A 20,157-nucleotide genomic window follows, 5' to 3' on the forward strand; every position below is an offset into this window, starting at 1 on the left:
TAAACATGAACTACATCCACCCTGCTAGACAACCAGACAATCACAGCCTGCAGTTTGCTGTAGTCCCTATGTTGCCCAGGCTAGAGGACAAAGCAGAGCGTACTGGCAAAGCAGGCAGGACAATGGCACCACACCCATATCTCATCCTCTTACCTGCAAGACCTGGCCCAGCTGCAGAGCAGACTCACAAGCTGGGAACAATGCCCAGATCCCTATGGTTTAGGCACAGCTAATGTCAGACTACCTCTTGCTCCCACTGCTGCACGTTGCACTGAAGCACAGCCAGTTACACCACAGCAGAATTAGGGTCTCTAGCTAGCCTTGAAGGACTCAAGGCTAGGTGGGATCCCAGAGTGCTACGCAAATGCCCTGTCACTCTAAGAGACTAATGCTCCAAAGTCCTCACTTTGGAAATAGGAATACATTGACATCAAGCATGCAGCTTTCCCCTCTTCAGCTTAAATATTTTAGTTTTTTAATGGCAAATGACAGAGATTGTGTCATCATCTTTCAGGTTTAAGATGTGGCATTTACTTTGATTTCCGAAAGAAGCTTCTCTCAGAAAATAACATTTGAGAAAAGAAAAATAACTTACTCTGTATCTAAATCTACATAATGAAACTTCAATATATTTAATCCTTCCTTCCCCCTTTTCAAGAGTAACTCAACTTTTAGGGGTGATTCAACAAGGAGAGGGAAATTTGGAAATTATTTACATTATCAAAAACATCTTGAAAAGCAACAGCCCTGGGCTGCAAATGGACTGCTGGGTTTGGTCCTTGGTTTCATGAATAGAACAGTTAGAGAGAATCAGCATAGTCTCAGTTAAGTATGAGGTTTCCACCTAAATTTAAATTATGCAGAGCAATTACTCAAACATCTATCTATTCAGTGCAGCTAATCATTAGTACTATGTGTAATCCAGCCAGCCACCACTGCCTTGTCAGTTCAGTCTTTTACATTCAGATTTCCATAAATGAGGTTAACTTAAAAGAAGCTACTAATTTTGCCAGGAAGTTTGTAGGATGCTCTTTACAGAGGTGTCATAAGAAAGAAAAAAGCAGCAGAGCTGAGTCTAAGCCAACACATAGCTACCAAATAGCACAACACACTAGAGCAGATTGCTACTAGAATACTCTGGAATCTGCTGACAAGAGCATCTGGATAGGCAACTTCCATGTCACATTTGGAAGACTAAGGAAGCTTCTCTAGCTCACTTCCCTCCTGTATAAAAGACAACTTCAGCAGTGCTGCCTGTGAATTGCAGTTCAGCCACCCAGCACCTGCACTGCACCAGTGGTCAAACCAGCACAATGCTGCAGCTCACCCCTCCTTCAGTGTTCAGGGAAGTGGTCTGTGATCACACCTTACAGCAGACTTGTATGATTTCAAGTTCCTAATTCTATTTGTAGAACAGAGCTATTTTAATCTAGGAATAATGTCATAATATAAGTTATGTAAACATTCCTTTCTCTATAGGATGGCATAATTTTCACTACCTATTTGAAGCTGGATTGATGCTTCTCATGCCAAGTAGAAAGGTACCATTTTCTCAAAGTTATTAAAGTCACAGATCTGTTGATTGCCTCTCATGAGTGGTATTCAAGCTTTGGTTCCACAACACAGGAACAGCATTTTATAGCTTTATGTACTCTTTAACCCTTCCAGAGTGAGTGCCAGCATCTAGGGGTATTTAGTGCTGGCTGTTAGTGATACACAACTACATTGTGGAAGAGCATCACAGTGAGGCTGTAACACCAATTCACTTGCATAGTCAAGCCCCTCCTCCTCAGAAAGCATGAGACACTCCACACTCAAGGTCAAGACTGACAAAACATTTGAAGTGCATTTTCACTTTTATTTCAAAACTTTAGACAAGTTACTTTAGTATATAAATTCGATTTTTCCCTCTTACAGAATATAAAGATAATTCCCTCATTACTTCAGTATAAAGTGTTTTACAAGCTTGAAGACAATTGCATAAGTGTTTCTCATACAGGATATCAGAAATAAAGCAGTCTTTCTACAGACATTCAGACAGGTGACTACCTCAGAAACAGCATAGCAGTTTAGTCAAATACAAGTGAACACGTGACACTACAGTTGTGAAAGTTCAAGTAAGGCCAAGTCAGTAAACATTGTTAATTCATTGCAAATAATAGTGGAAAGGTCTGTGAGACATTGCAAGGGGTGGATGGTTTCATAGTATAATACTCTTAAATCAAGGATTCAGAGGGATTTAGCTAGAAGACAAGTGAGTTCGTAAATGCTATAAAGCATATGCAAAGACCAAGCAGTGTACTGGTGTTAGTGGAGACTTCGTGCCTGTTCATCCTCAGCATGCTAAGACAAACTACAACCTCTTAAAACCAAGCATAAGAACCACTAATATTTGAGGAGATGCTCTTAAAATTCAAGTATGTCTTATTTTGGATGGTGTGTAGTTTTTATCTATTACTTCATCTTGTAAGAACATGTGAAGACAACGCTCATTCTGTGCCAGTGGGTGGCCTGCAACCCTGGAGAGAAAAAAAACCAAGCATTAGTGTGACCCAATTGAGCCTAATTGCAGTTATCCTGCAGATCAAGGTTTTGTATCAATAACCTGTGTTCTGCACTTAGGCAAAGATCCCATTTTCACTTCACTGTTGACAACTAGAATGCTGTCCAGTTGCAAGATTTATCACGCTTCCCCAGATGAAGTCAGTCCATGGCAACCCTGTGCTACCTCTGATCCCCTGGAAGCATGTTACATCATCTGTCACCTGCAATCGATGGGACTAACCCAGTAAATGCTCATTCCAGCATTAGGAAATCTAGAGCTAAGAAAGGCAAGAGGATTTTTTTTTAAAAAAGGGGACACCCTTCTAAAGGCCACTTATCCCCTCTGTTTTCAGTGCCCCTGAGCAGCAGCTGCCTGCAGCAGAGCTGAAGCCTGGCTCCAGCAGGGGGTGCAAAGGCTTTCCCACTGCTCCAGACAGAGACTGGACCCTAACCAATGTCCTGGCCTGTATGGGCAGCACTGCACTCAGCCAGGGGCTGCTGGCTCTTCTGCTCATTGCACATGTCGTAGCATGCAAACACAGGAGACAGAGCTTGCCTGTTCTAGGGGACACCAGCATCTCCACTGTAGATTTAATTTAAGCTGAAAAAACATCCTTTTAGCAGTAAAGGAGCTGAAATTGAATTAGGAGACACTCACAAACCTCGAAGAAAATCAAAGGGACTGCACTTGAACCCTTAAAATACCATGTAGACTTCTGTGCAGGTAAAAATCCAAAAGAATCAGATAGCTGAAAGTTCATAATTTATGGACACAAACGCCTAATGCAGGTTGGTTTGAAAAAAACTACATCCAGTTGGTCAATCAAGACAGACTTCTTTCTTAGGAGAGAAAGTCCACTGCTAAGTCCTCTCCTCACTGTCCCAAGGGCAGCCTGTGTAAGCCTTGTGGCCTGTGTATCTGTCAGAACATTTCTACCCATAATGGAAGGCATCTGTTGAACACATGCAAAACGTATTCAGCTCCAGTGGCTCAGCACCACTTCCAAGCAGTTCTGTGCATCTTCTCCAAATTTATCTATTACTGTTTATTTCACAACAGCACATACTCCATTCTCACGACTCACTTGTCATTGAGGGCAACCTATAATGAGGAAGCTAAGCTCTCCTATTCAGTATTGATGGATTATTTCAAGAGCAGTTATAAAAATGTATCCATCTTGGCAGGTTCTAGAAAAAGGCCAGCAGTCTCAAGAACTAGTTCATAAGGATGACAGCTTAGAGTAACTAGTTTGAGTTTCTTACCCCATCAGAATGAAGTTACTGATGTTAAACTTGAAGGAAAAGATATATAGGAGAGGATGAGGCAGCAGCAAATTTCTTCTTCCTTTCAGGAAGGCTTGAAAATTGGTGGCTGAATTGCAAGACTAGATCTGATCCCTGATTCAGCTCTCGATTTCACAGGAATGCCTCACTCTGCATTGGCTTTCCCTCAATAGTTTTCACTAAGGTGATCCTTATATGTAGCAGCTGCTACTTCAAGAATTTTTCTATATCTCAGTCAGGTTAAGGCAGACAAGAGTGTTGAGACATAACCACCCTTGTGAATGTCACTGTATGTAATACTGATGGTGGTGCCAGCAAATTGGCACAAGAGAACTGACTCAACTTGCACTGTTGTGATTCAGATTTTACATCTAGATGGAGAAAGCTTCTCAACAAGATCCATCTCACACTCCTAAATATTAAGAACTAGCATTGGTGTACCAAGATTTTTTTTTTGTTCCAGTGGTATCAGTTATCTGAGGGACTCTAATTCCCAAAGCAAAGATCAGCTTTGATTATGCAATAATGTCAATGTACTATGCAAAGGACCTTCAGGTATAAGTTCACTACTGCCCAGAGTACTTGGCAGAAGCCTTAAAGCTTCTATATGGTTCAAAACTTCGGTAGTATTTACTTAATGAGTTGATCATGCCATAGGAATACATGGATGAGTTTAATTGCTATGATTTGTGCCTGGAAAGCTTTATTCCAGATGTACTCAACTCTGCCATTACATCAGTATCTACATTAATCTCCGTTTATGTTTCAAGAAGGAAAAATTAACCAAGAAGTTTTACACTTCCACAAAATCAATCTATTACTTGCAGCAGGACTGAAAAATGAATACTGATAAACTGGCCATTCCATTTCTGTCAGCTATACAGAGTTTTTCAGAGCGACAGGGTAGGATGACTGTTTCACATCAGCTGCTTCAGAACACCAATATCCTCTTCCACGCATATTGTTAGACTCAGCATACAAAACTTTCAGCAAGTGCACTTTTGCTCCATTTAAGACAGAGTTCCATGTCTGCATGGGTAAAGTTGTACTTTACAGCAATGACTGCCTTGATTTTACAGCAAACCCAAACGTATTCCATTTTACTACTGGATGCCTTGGAAGTTCACTCCACTTGTCTTTGAACCGCAAAAAGAGCAGTCTGAAGCATTTTACCAGTTCAGAACCATTCTAAAATGAGTTAAGAAGCAACTATGTGAAGAAAAATTGCATAGATTTCATATGGTCACACTTACTTATACAGGACAATTTGTACAGTTTTAGTGAACTCATCACTTGCACCTCCAAGACACATGCCTGAACTAACAGTAACTGACAAGTACATTTTCCTAAGTTCTGGCACAACTCACAGGCATTCTCTGTTCCTGTTAAACTGCATTACTGCTTGAACAAGGTTAGAATGCCAGGGAAACTGACAGGCTTGAACTCCCTGAGGGAGCAGTCCCAAATCCAGTTGGTCTGAACAGCATTAACCAGAAGAGCTGGTTAATTGATAACATTGCTTACCCACTGTTTGGATCTACACTGTTAAAGAGATAAAACCAGCTACTCAGGTCAGTGTACAGACAGTGGTTAGTAGTGTCAGATGGTGGAAAAAGAATCATAAGACTTTGTTACTATAATTTCTGTTCACCCTTTGAAAGGCAGGGACAAGATCTACAGTGACTATTTCAAAGTATATGTGTGCATATTTCAAGTAGTGTTTTTACTTCAGAATCTTCAGAAAGATTCTCAAGATGATTAGAGAAAATATGCATCATCACACAAAGTGATAATACCTCACATCTGCAATCAAAGTAAACTGCTGTAAGTCCACTGTAAACTCTACTGTGCACCCAGTTGGAAGATATCTTTCCAGAAATTATGAAGTAGAATTATTCTGAACACTATAATTTTAGTAGCAATTTGCATAAATTAACAACACTAACAATCATTTCAGCTGTTCAGGTAAGCACTAAGATACTCAAACCTAACACGGGATAAGTAACGTTAGTACGTCCTACTACAAGATTACGTGAAAATTAATATTCTGAACCTAGTGCAGTTACCATCCTTAGGAGCATTAGTAGCTTCAATTCAGTTTTCCAGGGCTGAGCTCCAGGTTTGTCTCTAAATAACTAGATCCAACACTTACTTGTTTATGAATTGTTCAAGAGCCTGCTTCCTTTCCTCTATAAAGGAATCATCAAATATACCATCATCTCCTCGGAAGGGGAGCTGGCGGAGAAGAGCTTTTCCTGGTAGAGGTGGTACCACAACCTGAAAGATTTACAGAAGTGTCCTTAAGTGCAGCCTGTAGGCAGGTTCATCCACCTCTTCCTCCTAGAAGACCCAACTCACCAGTCACACTCCTAGTGAAGTAATAAAACATGAGCAGAGAAGAACAGTACTTGCCCATACAGGCAAGCTGAAATCAAGTAGCTTATCTCTGAATTAAAAACTCAAAACTATTAAAACAAAAAGCCTCAGGCATTGCAGCACTGAGGCTTGATAAAAGACTGGTATACTGGTTTATTTCTGGGCATTTTCAACCACAGTATCTGCTTTACATGATACATGCTTTATAACACAATGAAAACATTTCAGCATCGTAACTCTTTGTATTTCTATGAAGACTTGTATTTACTTTTCACTTCACTCACCTTGCTTTCTCTTTCTAGCTCATTCCTTAGCCATTCAAAGTCACTATATCTTCTTCTGACTGTAGATTCTTTCAGTTTGAAGATAGGTAGATTTGTCTGAAAACAAGAACACAAGCAGATTAGAAGGTTTGATAAGAAGAAGGAAGAACCAAGCTGTTAAGTTACTCAGGAGTTCATTTAAGCAACAATAGCAGTACTGAGAAATATTCAAAATACAGAAATAGAGATAAGGCTCTAAGCTAGATGAGTAAGCTGTGCCTCGAACTGCACAGCTATGAGCCTCATTTATATGGTATCCAAATTACTGGTATTTTGTCATGGTGTCACCAAGCAGAATATCTGATCTGCTGGCCACTTGAGGTGTTTCTAAGGTTGCAGAAGCATCTGCTGTTCTCACTGTCTCAGGAGCTGGATTCCCAATATATACAAAATTGGAGGTGGGAAGGGGGAAGAAATTCTTATTCCACACAAGTTTCTCTTACTGCACCCAAAGGAATGTTTCAGATATCAGCATAGGACTTTAACCAAACTTCCTGTACTTTTCTACTCCCTGATACAACTTGGCCTCCAGCACCTTCAAAAGCAAAACCTGTAAGTCTTACAGGGAATCCATTCAGGACTGATGAAGATTTGATAGCACAAGCTGCCAACTTTGGGTAGCTACGGAGAAACCAACAAGGCTGAGATGCATTACAGCATTCAGTGCTGAGGAGATCAGACTGTTTGACTACAGAGTTAAACCAAGCAGAGCATGACTAGGGAGAGATTTGCTGAACAAGGCTAGGAGGCAGCACCCAAACCTAGCACCCTTGAAAGGGACATCACATGGGAACAAGGTTATAATCCTGCAAAAGACCATATTAAATACACAGGCACTCTACTACAAGTCCTTATACTAACCTGTGTGAGAGCCTGCATTACTTCTGTTCATTCTTGGGATGCAGTGTTATCCCACTTTTGCAATCCAACTCGCACATTATTTTAAAAGTAGACACTGAGAGAATCCTGTCCTAATGACATCCTGGCTAGAACACTACAAGTGTTTCTAGGAGTTATGATCTCCTAAAAGCGAGAGCATGAGCCTGTAATTACCATACACAACCAGAAGTCACAGAATAATGCCTACTCTTGTCAGACTACAAATTCACTAACAGTCTTCGTATACTTTTAAAGAAGCCTCTTGAGGAGCACCCCAGGAAGCTGATGTTCACTTGGGACTACACTCACCTCCAGCATTCCTGATGGCAGATGCACAGTAGTCATTCTCAGCTATTGCCTTTTACTTTTTGTTGTTCTGGTTTTTATCTTGTAGGCCACCTAACTCAGGATCTGGTCACTGTTTGAGTAGACACTCCTGTGCAATATCATTTGTAGCATGTTATGCTTAAGCTATCACTAGGGAATACTTTTGGCTGCTCAAAACAGGTTTAATTGCAGATATATTTTCCTGCACTAGGCAGGTCCATGACTGTGGGTCATTGTATTGCTGCCAGCCAGTACTGGCTGTCACACAATAGTACTTGATAAGTTAGTTGTGTACTTTCACATTATGCAATTATTAGTTATGTATATTACTATTTCATAATTATTAGTAATCATTAGTAATCATAATCATTATGTAAATTATTAGTTCATAATTTACATGTGATAAAGTTTAGAACAATATTTTGTTATAGTATCTTATTGCTAAATGTTTAAAAGCATTCAAGCTCTCTTTCCCAGGTAAAATATTGTTGACTGTGCTAGTGACTAATAATAAAATTGCATTTAAGACTTATGCCAGATGTCAGGCTTTCTAAATAAACACTCTTGTCTTGATGGTAAGAATACTCTCCTCAATAGTGAATACAGCTAAGTTCCCCAGAATGCATGAAGGAGATTCCCAGAAGTTAAGTACTGGATTATTCTCCTCTGATTTCAGCTATTGTTTTTTTAACCAAGTTCACCATTACACAGTACAACATCAACTCTTTGTCAGTGTCTCAGGTGGAAAGTCCTTTAAAATATTTAACATATAGGTTCTCACCGGCAGAAAATACTCATTTCTCCTCTCAAGTTACTAAAAAAAGGGATTAGAACTGGATAAAAGCAGCTAAAAACATAAGCTCCCAGGTCTTTAGGAACTCTTTTCATGCTTCTGGGCATGAAGTCTATAAAGTTAATCTCTAAACAACATATCAGGCTTACAAGTACAATGTGGAGGTAGAAGTGCCAATTGAGCTCACTTTACCTTCTACAGTCCCTTTTCAACTTTTGACATGCTAGCACAGCTAGCAAGTTGGAGAAAAGGACAGAGTTCTTTGCTTTCCCTGTGAGCTGAAAAATCTTCTCTAATTTTGATCATAAGTACCATAAATATTCAGACTGAAAAGTATGCCAAAACGCATCAACCAAATTAAGTGTCTTGCAAGCCACAACTTGACAACGATATTCTAAAACAAAGTACAGGTTTGCCTGGTCTGGATATGAACTAGAGCTATCTACTGAGATCAATTTCTAAACCTCAAGTATCTTTAAATCCAGAAACTGCAGCAATTCTCCCTCCTCTAGAAGTAAGTACTGAAACAGCAGTGTTCCTAAGGTAAGCACCTGTTAGGAAGGATCTATTTAAAAATGCAGTTTGAGAGTCCTGTTTTATAGTGCTTAACCTATTTACACCTTAGGTCCCTATTTTTAACTCAGGCTATACTCACATCTGAAGTTACTGTATGGGCCTTTGTCACTAAGGATTATTGCCCTGTTTGAGCAGACCACTCTTTGCTTCAGTAGGATGGGCTTGTGCATGCCCTACCACCTCCATCTCCCATGGAAAGACAGTTTTCATTAAGCAAGCCAGACCCCTCCTGAAGCATGGGCTTTCAATGGACAAGAATTTAGTAGAAGGAGACAATCCTGAAGAGCCAACAGAAACTTTTATTTTCTGTTAAATTGTCATTTCAAGACCATGCAGGCTACAAAAATGTTTTTCTCTGCTTGACATTTTATGTTATTCAAGTTATTTTTGTTCAGTCACTAAGGTGCCACCAGTTATTCTGAGCGCTGCCAGTGCTTTGGTTGTCTGCTAGAACAGGGACTAAAACTTGGCCCAAAACTTGAAGTCAGGCTGGTTTCATTTTTATGAGCATCTCTGCCCATGCTCATTCAGCAGTACAATGTCAACTTTTTGGCCTGCTGAGCTGCCAAGTCTACTATCACAAAACTCATGACAGCATGAAACATGGAACAGCCCCTGGAGCACTGCTCATTCCTGTAATAATTTCAGCACAACTTCTGCAGCAATTCTTTCTTCAGCTATGTAATAATTATACCATTTACTGAAAAAAAAAATCAACAGCTTGTTAGTCCAAAATCATGCTGCTTAGCAGTTTGAATGCAAGCTGAAGGGATTCTGCATCACCCAACCTGAAAGGATTCTGCATCACCCAAGATGTTAGACAACTGTAAATCACTAGTCAGAATTGCAGATAGAGCATTGTTGCAGAAGGACAAACAAACCAGTTCTGCAGAAGTCACACACAGCCCAAAATCCAAACCCGTAGAAAGTCAGGACAGATTTTGTGCAGCACTGTCTCTTTATTAGAATGTATGTGACACCATTAGGCTTTCTCTGACAACTGTCAAACAGCCTGTATTCTGCTGGGGAAGTTAATGGCCAGCCAGTACACCAGAATAAATATTGTCAAAATTGGTGCTAAGTTACATTACATAATTAAACAACAGGTGACAAACTCAGACCCTTAAGTCACTCCTGCATTTCTACACTTAAGAGGCCAAACAAACTTTCTACAGTCATTTGGCTAGTGCTTGACAAACTAGAAATGGGAAGCAGTGGTTCCTTACTAACATACTTCAGGGCAAAACCTGTGTTCCCAGTAAGCATGTTTCTTCAGCTTCATTTATGTCACCATAACATATTCAACTTTGAGCCTGACTCTAAATTCAGGAGATTCCTAGTTCACCTCAGAAGCAAATGATAATCCTAAAACAGTGGCTTAGATAACCAGGTAACAGTCTTCCAGCTCTTAATACAGTCACTCCCCAAGCTATGCCCAGTTAGGAGCTGAAAAATTGTTTCTGTATGCAAGTGAAGAGAATTTCACAAGCAGAATGCAAGCAGTTTGAGTATTAGTCATTACTGTCCATTCAGCTTCAGATACAGCCATCAATGCAGCCATTCCGGTAAACAAATTACCCCAAATGCAGGAAGAAAACTACACCAATTTATTTGTTTATAATTAGAATTATTTTATTAATTTAGACTAAGTATTTTTAAGTCTTAGTTTTTAGACTAGTTTATCCACTGAGTGGAAAAGTCTTGCAAATAGTCAGACTTGCTTCTAAAAATTTGTTTCTAGACAGAAATCAAATGCAGATAGCATTTGGGTTCCTTCAAAGACCATGCTGACACTCCACAAGATGTATGACACTGCAACCCAGTCCATCCCTACAACAGCGAGCTCCCCAGATGTTATTCAGCAGAGTTTGAGATAAATTTGGTTAATTTCTTCATCTGCCACCACAACACTCAGCAGCAGCACTGCATTGCTCGTGTCTCCCACTCCTAAAAGACTGAGAATAAAGCTGCACTGCTGCCACAGCACCTACTTTGATGTCATCTTTTCAAGTAAATTATGGTAACCTTGAGAGAACTCTATTTCCATTAAAATAGAGTGAAAGAAAGCACACAGCTCACTTTTGATAAAAGTTTGTGGCTTTGACTCTTAGAAGCTAAATTCAAGCATCTTGACTATCTCATGCAAGCTGTAATCTTTGTCAAGAGCCTACACCCTTTGACTACATTTACAGTCAAAGGGAGCTCTGGGGTATCACAGTAAATAGCATTCAGGGTGGATAAAAAAAAGCATTATAATTTTCTTAACATGAGAAACTGGCTCCAGCAGCCTGCTGTTATTGCAGAAACCTTGCCAGTGGTTTGTTTCCTTCCCGACTCTACATAAGCAGCCACCTCTCAATTTCCTACAATTATAAAAAGCAAGAATGAAGGAAAACATGCTTTAAACTTCAGTTTCTAGAAGTTTAGATTTTTGCTGGGTATATTACTGAAGGAAAGCTCCTTCCCCACTGCAAAATGTCAGACTAGAGACTGTTATTTTTCTAAGTTTCAGTCCTTTTCATCAAAACAGAGTTCTATCTCCCCTTTTCTCCATTTGATGTCCAGATCTACTGAAGGTACATCATATTAAAAAAAAAAAAAAAAGTTAAGAGAACACTGAAAAATCTGACCATGCTGACTTAAACTATACCAAGAACTTTTGAGCTTCCTACTCTGCAGTTCTGGAGCTATGGAGCCAGGATGTTTTCTACCTTGAAGACAGTGAAATCCTAATAGCAATATAATGACAGAGACTATCATAACCTTTTCCAAATCCAGTGCTCTGAGTCCACAGTTGCTCTCTGAAAAATGAGCATAGGGATGCCCGTATTTTTGCCAAAAAGCATCTATCATCACCTGAACAAGTCCAACAAAACCATAAACAGCTGAATTATGGTATGCCATGGTTAAAAGACTCTAAATAGGGTGAGAAAAGAATAAGAGATTGCTGAGTGATTCTTTATTCTTCAGGCTCCATGCTCAGAAGCCAAAAATAAAAACTGGAGCCAGCTTTGAGGACACATTTGGACAAAGACTTTTACAACACCTAGACAGAACCAGTAACTAGATTGGGGTTAGCAAGTCAAAGCCTCCTGTGAAATACCAAATATCCATTTGAAAGAGAAGGGATTGCTACTTTTACACAATTCAAGGTATAACAGCCATATGGTTCTGATTTGACCTACTATAATGTTCTTATTCATTCCTCATTAGGAATGACTGAAAAGGCATCCCATTTGGTTGATGCTTCAGCATCATTACTGACATCTATCAGCTACAGTCAAATGGGGATTAAAAAAATCAGTGAATTGCTGAAGTTGCTAATTTTTTATCAGAAATTAAACTTTTAATATGCTTTGTGAGCTAGAGACTGCCTAGCATACCTATAATTCAAATACACAAGAAAAAAATTAGTAAGTTAACTAGCTTAAAAGTGAGTCTACTAAGTAGCAAAAAATTCTCTTCATATTTCCAGTTTTACTGTAGCAGTAACACAACACTCCTAAGTAGGCACTAAAAGCTATAGAAAGGCTTACAACTCCTATTCATTAATCTGCAGCATATCTTAACACTTAGAGGGTCTACAGCTTAGGCCTGTAGAAATAATCTCTAATGCTTTATTTCCAGGTCTAGAGGTGGCTCTAAACCACTTAATATATAGCTTAATTTTCTTCTGGATTTTAGAATAAAGCTGCTATATGCTAGCTTATAGTTATACTCTCAAATAGGCTTTGTGGCCACCACAAACTATACTGTCATATGGGAGAATCTTCTGGGGTATAACACAGATTTTTAACTGGATTATAAAGAAATAACCACAGAAAGAACATTCCATGGACCTGTATTCAGTTGGTAAAACACTTGTTTTTATACCCTGACTAGAAGGTTAGTACTTCTCCATCCTTTTAAGTTAGAGCAACTTCAGCAACTTCAGATCCTTTACTCAGTGTTACAGCTCCATGGGGTATTTGGATTATGCACTTGTTAAAACAGCCTCCAGAACTGCAACTTGCATTGCTTTACCAAGTGAAAAAGCTTTAAATAAAATACTTCCCTTACTGTTAGAAGACATAAACCTCTGCTGCATCATTTACTTCCCCAGATGAAAAGCAGCAGAGACCAGACCGCTCTAAAGTTCAAGCTGACACTTTTTCAGCAAGCCATCTAAAAATAAACATGTATCAAAACTCCCTGGCATCACATGCCTACCTGGACTACAGCCATCTGTCCTATAAAGATTAGTCATCGTTCCATTTGATTTGGTCTGTTCTGCACTGTACTAGAGTGCAACCCTAAAACATGACAATCAAGGGCTGCACTGTATGCACTAAAACAAAAGGAGTGCAAGTCACCAGTTAAACTAATATATTAATAAGAAGCACTATTCAGAAACTTGGGGTTTTTTTTACTTACACAGTAACAGATACCAATGCCAAACTAGTCCAGTACCTTTGGACCAGCCTAGTATTGAACCTCTTGAACTTAGTTTAATTACAAACCTCTACAGAAAAAGAAAAAAAAGCTGCTCAAGAGTAAATCCACTTTCTTTGCTTTGGAAGTTTCTCTCATCCAAGCCATTCTACTTCTCTGTCCCCCTAATCAGTGTCCTTGGAAATTCTTAGCCTTCCTGTTATCTTTTTCTGAATTACTGCTTGAAGGAACAGTTAATGTTTGTGAGGATGCAGTACCCAGGCTGCAGAACAGAAAAACAATCACCTGAATCACTGCATTTTTATTCTTTGTAAAGGAGTCTGAGAATACCTAACTGGTAGCAGTGTCTAGAATGGGTTTTAACAGCATAATTTACTACAGTTAGCACAGACTTGCAGTGTTATGCAAGATTTGTAGTAGCAGAGAAATAGAGAATTATTGCTGATTATGCATCCATAAACACATCCCCAGTGAGTCAGTGTTTAGTCATGACTCCACCACAAGCTTCAACTACTGAACTGTACAATGCTGAAGTCAACTTCAGCAGGAATGGCTGATTTGATTATTTTTGTGGTGGGGGAAGAATTTGCAGCTTCAAACCCTGCCAAACATGAAGGACAGGACATTTGGAACTGTTCAAGGACAAAACATTTCAAAAACACATTCAAGAGCACCACTTTGCAAAATATGGCACAAGATAAGTGCTTTCTGAGCAAGTTTGACTTTCGGTTCATTTTCTGCCTTACACTGACGTGATGACAGCAGTCAGACTTCAATCAGTTAATCACAAGCCAGACCACTATAAACATGCTGAAATGTAAATATTGTATCCAAACTAGGTCTTGAAAATGGTTAAGGAGAGAACAGGATTTCAACAGCAACTTGAGTTCAGCAGTACCCAGCTAAACTTCCCCAATCCCTTGAAACCAATACTAAATACTGCAGGCACTTCACAGCCTGTGTATTCATTTCCTTCCCCACACTGCACCTACACATTGAGCACCTCTGCAGGTCTACAGAAGTCTTTCTGCAGAAGATACAGGAAACCTGACTGGTGCCCTAAAGAGCACTAGTAGCACCCAACTATTGCATTTCAGAATGGAAGCACAGCAAGACATTCCCTTTCTACACCACAAGACAAACAACTATGGAATATCACTATGGTTTACCTTAGGGCCAGATTTAGTAATACTGATTAGAGGCAAGAGGCCACTGAACATTAAAGAACAGAGCTAAGATGAAAAAGGCTTTTAGTTTGGCTTTGGTTTGACAAAAAAAGAATTCTTTAACTATTTGGACTAATAGCACCTGTAACAGGCATTTTATTGTACTTCTAACTGTCAGTTTGAATATCAATAACTTCTCTGCAAGTTCTCACTAACCATGAACAGATGATTTAACCCTTCAGTCCAGGTAACAAACCCAACCAAAATGGGCAGCACAGAAGTCACTTCTACAGAAACAAAACCAGATGAAATAGTGTTAACAGTTTATTTCCAGATCACTGAATATTCTGAGTTTGAAGGGATCCACGAAAATCATGAAGTCCAACTCTTAAGTGAAAGGGGATTGAATCCACAAGCCTGGTGTCATTTAGCACCATACTCTAACCAACTGAACTATTCTCAGAGTTGCTAAAGGGATACTTCCCAAAATGCAGCAAGTTCCTGGATACCCATATGCTTTGTTGACAGTATTCTAACCAAAGTGCTTATCTCCTATGGCACTGCCTTTACAATGGGTGTATGGCTGTGACATGTGACATCAGCCACTGGATCAGTCAGCTTGTAAAGCTTAAGTCTTGTCTCCTTAAAGGATTTAAGGAGAACAGAATCTGCTTGAGCAAAGACCTTCCTTTTGACCCACTTATCAAGAAAACTATGTCTCAACTACAGTAGAAGACAAAAGATACCTGGAACTGGACTGAGGACTAAATACATGCTGTAGGATGCTAATATGATAATTGTAATTTGTTCTGTTTGCTTCCTGGAATTCAGAGAGAGAACTGGCTTTTAGTCCATAAATAGTAATGGTATTCCCATGCTGTCATCCAAGAATGTTGACTTGAACAAGCCCACTGTGAAAAGTTTAATAATAAGAAGAGAAGAGCTAATAAAGACTTATGAGAAACAGCATGCAGGGGTATTTACACTGAGAACCTGACTTTTGGTTCACATTTTTCCTCAAGAGGAAAGGGCAATTAAGTAGTTTACAGTATTCCTTTAGCAGACAGTCTAGTTGATTATGTTAGTTTTAAATGCTGCACAATCACCATACTGTGATCATCTAGATACCTTCAGGTGAGATAAGTACTTTACCAAGTTTTATTTTGCTAGACAAAGCACTTAGAGCTTTATACCCTGCTGCATTATTCCCAGTCTAGCTCACCCTAAGCCTTCACACAAAAAGGACACCTCAGAACGGTATAAATGCTCTGCCTGCTGCTGCTGATGGAAAGCAAATTCTCAAGTACCCTGTCAAAAACATGACCCACGCAAATTTGCTGTTTTAGCCCAGCAGAATGGCATTTTCTATCACTTATTTCTGAACAAGATATTTGACTTTCATTGCTAGGCTGCACTGTAGTGGCACGTTGCCACACTGTGTGCCTTATAGTGGTTGCTACAGTGGAAAGCTTTCTGTCATCACCTTGTCCAGCTTGCCAAGAACAGACTGTTATTTAATGCACAGGCTCAGGCTCAGAAAGTCAATACTTTGGCCAAGTGTCCATCTGTGAAGTAAGCTGCCCGGCTGGAAGTGCTGCATAGGCTCTACTTGCAGCACTCCCCTCAAGACTCCTCAAAAGCTTGTCAAAGCACCATGCAACCACCCCAACACACAGCCACCCTGCACAGAGACACTCCCTGTGGCAAAGCTTCCTAAGGTCCAAAACACAACTGCCTTGCTTATGCAGTAGTGTACTGCTGAGCAGACTACCCAAAACTTTAGAGTTCCCCATTAAGGCATTCCGACTTCACCAGAACTTGATGAGTACAACATTACAAGAACTAAAGCATGAAGCTGTTCCACTCGCTGCTTTCCAGACAACAGATGTGCTTCAACTGCAGTACCAGCAGAAAGCTTGCCAATACAAGTTTTGGGGAAACTCTGCAGTATTTCACACACATATGTTTTGCAAGATACTTGTTATCAGATATCACTTCAAGAGTCAGCTGGCAAGTTCAGTCTTTCCAAAAAATCCCAAAAGTGAAGCTCTGAGATTCAGACAAAGATAGAATTACACAGTCTGTAAACACCATGACAATGGTACAAGTGTAATTGTCTCAACACAAACTTGAATTTCAGCGTCCCCTCTGACAATGCTTCTGGCTTAGAATGCTCTCCAGCTGTAACATGAGGCTGCAGTCCTTTAGCTTTCACCAGAATTTGGCAGCAGTTAAGCCATCATTTTCTGCACATTTAACATTTTACTGCTGGTGTTACTTGAAGACACAGCTCTCCAGATATGACACAGGTAACTCACACCATCTTCTCAGGTTTGCTCTGCTGCTGCTACCAGCACAGTTGAAGGAAACTGCACATGAGCTGCTACTTTCTCTCTTTCTGTGACCACAGGCACTTGTCAAACCACAGAGGCCACTGGTGACTATTGTCAGCCACACTCCTACGAGCAGCTTACGGTACTAGGCCCATCCTTCACAAATACAATACCACAGCAATCCATGTTTGAATTCCTCTGTGCTGAAACTCATGTATTAGCAACACGGTCCATGTTCTGCTGAGAAGTAGTTAATTGATGCAAGTTTAGACAGTGAACATAATTCTGCATGACTTGTATTACCTGCTCTGTAGCCTTCCAGCACACAGAGACATGAAACTCAAATTTACAGTTCATGGTAGCTATGAACTGTGTATGGCAGTGCACAGCTGGAAAGGGAATGATCCAAGAGACAGTCCTGTATACTGGCATGCACAGATGTGAGCAAGGAGGGTGGAGGATGCAATGTTTACATAGCAGTCAGTCTGGGAGGAAGAACAGAGCAAGGTCACAGTACTATCACAGTGTACATTTGTTCAAATCATTCTTGGTCTTCATTACAACGGGAATCCAGAATTTTCTACCCCAAACACCAGGTGGGCTAAGACTAACGTGTCCCAAAACCTGTTTTTCTGCGTCCCTTTCTGATGAAGAACTTCAGCTGAGTATTTTAAAAAATTGTTATTTTTTTAATCACAGGAAGTTTGACATAATTCCCAAGGCTATATCATGGCCCCATCCCTTTTGGATCATCTTCCCTGGATCCAACCATTCCAAATGCTCAGTCTCATGGAAAGAAACGTCATCAGGAACTTAAGGTGCAAATACTTTCCAGCAAGATAGAATTACATCTTTCTTCTAAGTGGATTGCTAAGGTTCTGATAAGGGCAGTGCAATGCAACACAAATCTGCAAATTCTAGTTTGACTTCACACTGAGGCCAAACATAGGCTACAAGCATTTTAGTATATTCTTCCTGCCCCATAGACACATCCTGAAACACAGAAATAGCTACTGAACGTGACAACTTATAAGCATCAGAAATAAAGAAGTATCCTTCCTGGTAGCTTTAGATTTCAGGTGATTTTTCTTTTTCAAGTAAAGTCACACCAAGCTGGGGACTTAGACCTTTAAAACCAGCAAATTCACACAAGGTTAAGTCTTGTCTGGTGAATTTTAGCGACCAAGGCAGCTGCCCTAAGCTGTATCCTTCCTTGCTGTGAAGAACACATATTACAGAGAATCTGTGCAGGGAATCAATGAAGCTTCACCTTCACTTTATTACTGACTGTAACAACTGACCGGGTTCAATCATCTATAACATAACAAAATTATAACAGAGCTCAATTGTAACAGAGCAAAGCTATGCAAGGTAGCAGACTCAACCACAAACTATGAAAAACCTCACCTGTAAGTGTCCAACATTTTCAACCCAGCTTATTTCTAGCAATGTAGACCAAAAAGGGTTCCCTGCCTCAAGGCCCTACCAGACACAGGCAAGGACTGTGCTGTAGAAACTGCATTTTTTGATCATTCCTCTGGCCCCTACTATGAAACTAGAAAGGCCAGGGAACACAGTAATGACTTCACATGGCTTTTCTCAAGCTTAAAGACTACTAGCCTTTGGGGCAAGTCACTGAACACAGCCCTTCCAGCTAGGAAGGATTCTAGTGTTACTAGGAAGAAGTATTTGACACCAGCACATGGTGAGGAACAGCCCTATTTATTAGGCACTACAATTTTATTTCAGGTACAAAAAAACCAGGAAGCTCTCCTCCATCCACACACACCTTATCACTTCAGCTGGCTCTGATCTAAGTGCATGTGCCCACTACTTATTTACACCTTCTCTATGTACTTTCTGAGGCCGCTGGAAGCCTGAACTTGACCTCCTCCTCAGGGCAGATCCACCCACATTACTCCATCTCAGAAAGTGGAGAGTTTGCTCTCCTCTATTTACCTGGAGACAGACAAGGAACTGCCCACAGTACAGCGAGATTTCAGCCTGAGGACAAGCTGTACACGGCAGAGCCGAAAGAGCACTTGTGCTCTGGTTATCTGGAACGAGCCGCACCGCCTCAGCCACCAGGAGCCCGTCACAGAGTTATCAACCCCAGGCCGAGGATGGAGAGTGCACTGCGGCTCTGCCACCGCCCCCAGCAGCCGTGACACTGCTCCTGAAGGACACGGCGGCGGGAGCCCTCACGGCCACCCCGGGCGACACGAGAGCCCGGCACGGCCAGCCCGGCTCGCGGGCCGGCGCGGCGCTGCCTCACCTTGACGCGGATCTCGTAGGTGGTGAAGCGGCCGCGGCCCACCCCCACCGTCTGCGGGTTGCCCACGTCGATCTCCAGGAAGTTGCTGGGCGGCCCGTAGGCGTCGTTGAGGTTCTGCGGCTTGCTGATCAGCCGCCGGGTGTCTGCGATCGTCTCGGCCATGGCGGAGCGGGCTCCTTCTCCCGTGAGCCAGCGACCGAGCCCCGAGCGCCGCTGCCGCTGCCGCCCGCGCCGCCCGGCCGCCCGCCCTGCGCCCAGCTGACTGACCGACCGACAACGCGCACCCGCCGCCCGTAAGGCACGCTGGGTAACGTAGTTCTCGGGGGCCGCCCCGTGTGCTCATGTCTGGCGCAGCCTCCCGCCTTCTGAACTACACGTCCCGGCGGGCGCTGGGAGCGCGCCGCGCTTGCCGAGAGCGCTGATTTGCCAGGCCCGCCCGCTCCTTCGGCCGGTGCGGGTGGCGGAGGCGGTGGGGTTGGGGGTGGCTCTGCGCTTCCCGCACATCCTCATTCCTCGGGGATTGAAAAGACTGGGAGCGAAATGCTTTATATGCAAGGTGTTGTGCAAAAGGAGTCAGCCCGCTGCAAACGTAGGCTGATGGAGATGCCCACCAAAAGCTTTGTGTTGAAACCGAAGTCTTAAGTCATTAACCCAAGCTGCAGTCGAGGTGACGCTGTTGTTTGTAGTAGCATTAAACCTTTTGAAACTTACTGCAATTTTAACAAATGATACACATTTAATAATAGCATTACTAACGGGGTCGGATTTTAGCTTTGCAAAGCTGAAGAGTTCTTAAAGGATAGGAAAGGAAGATAGTGTTTAGAGAGTAAGTTATTAAAATATTTGAGAG

The 20,157-nt window shown here is 41.3% G+C and overlaps 1 protein-coding gene across 1 annotated transcript; it reads right to left on the reverse strand.

Moving 5' to 3' along the window:
* Positions 1 to 1,837: 1,837 nt before the first annotated feature.
* SNX3 (sorting nexin 3) lies at positions 1,838 to 19,584 on the reverse strand. The gene is made up of 4 exons (XM_064412858.1): positions 19,308 to 19,584; positions 6,489 to 6,584; positions 5,981 to 6,105; positions 1,838 to 2,519 (listed from the first exon to the last, which is right to left on the reverse strand). The coding sequence occupies exons 1-4, from the start codon at positions 19,467 to 19,469 to the stop codon at positions 2,414 to 2,416; spliced, it is 489 nt and encodes a 162-aa protein (XP_064268928.1). The 5' UTR covers positions 19,470 to 19,584; the 3' UTR covers positions 1,838 to 2,413.
* Between the last annotated feature and the right edge of the window lie 573 nt (positions 19,585 to 20,157).

The sequence above is a fragment of the Passer domesticus genome, chromosome 3 (assembly GCF_036417665.1).
Source record: "Passer domesticus isolate bPasDom1 chromosome 3, bPasDom1.hap1, whole genome shotgun sequence".
Taxonomy (NCBI): domain Eukaryota; kingdom Metazoa; phylum Chordata; class Aves; order Passeriformes; family Passeridae; genus Passer; species Passer domesticus.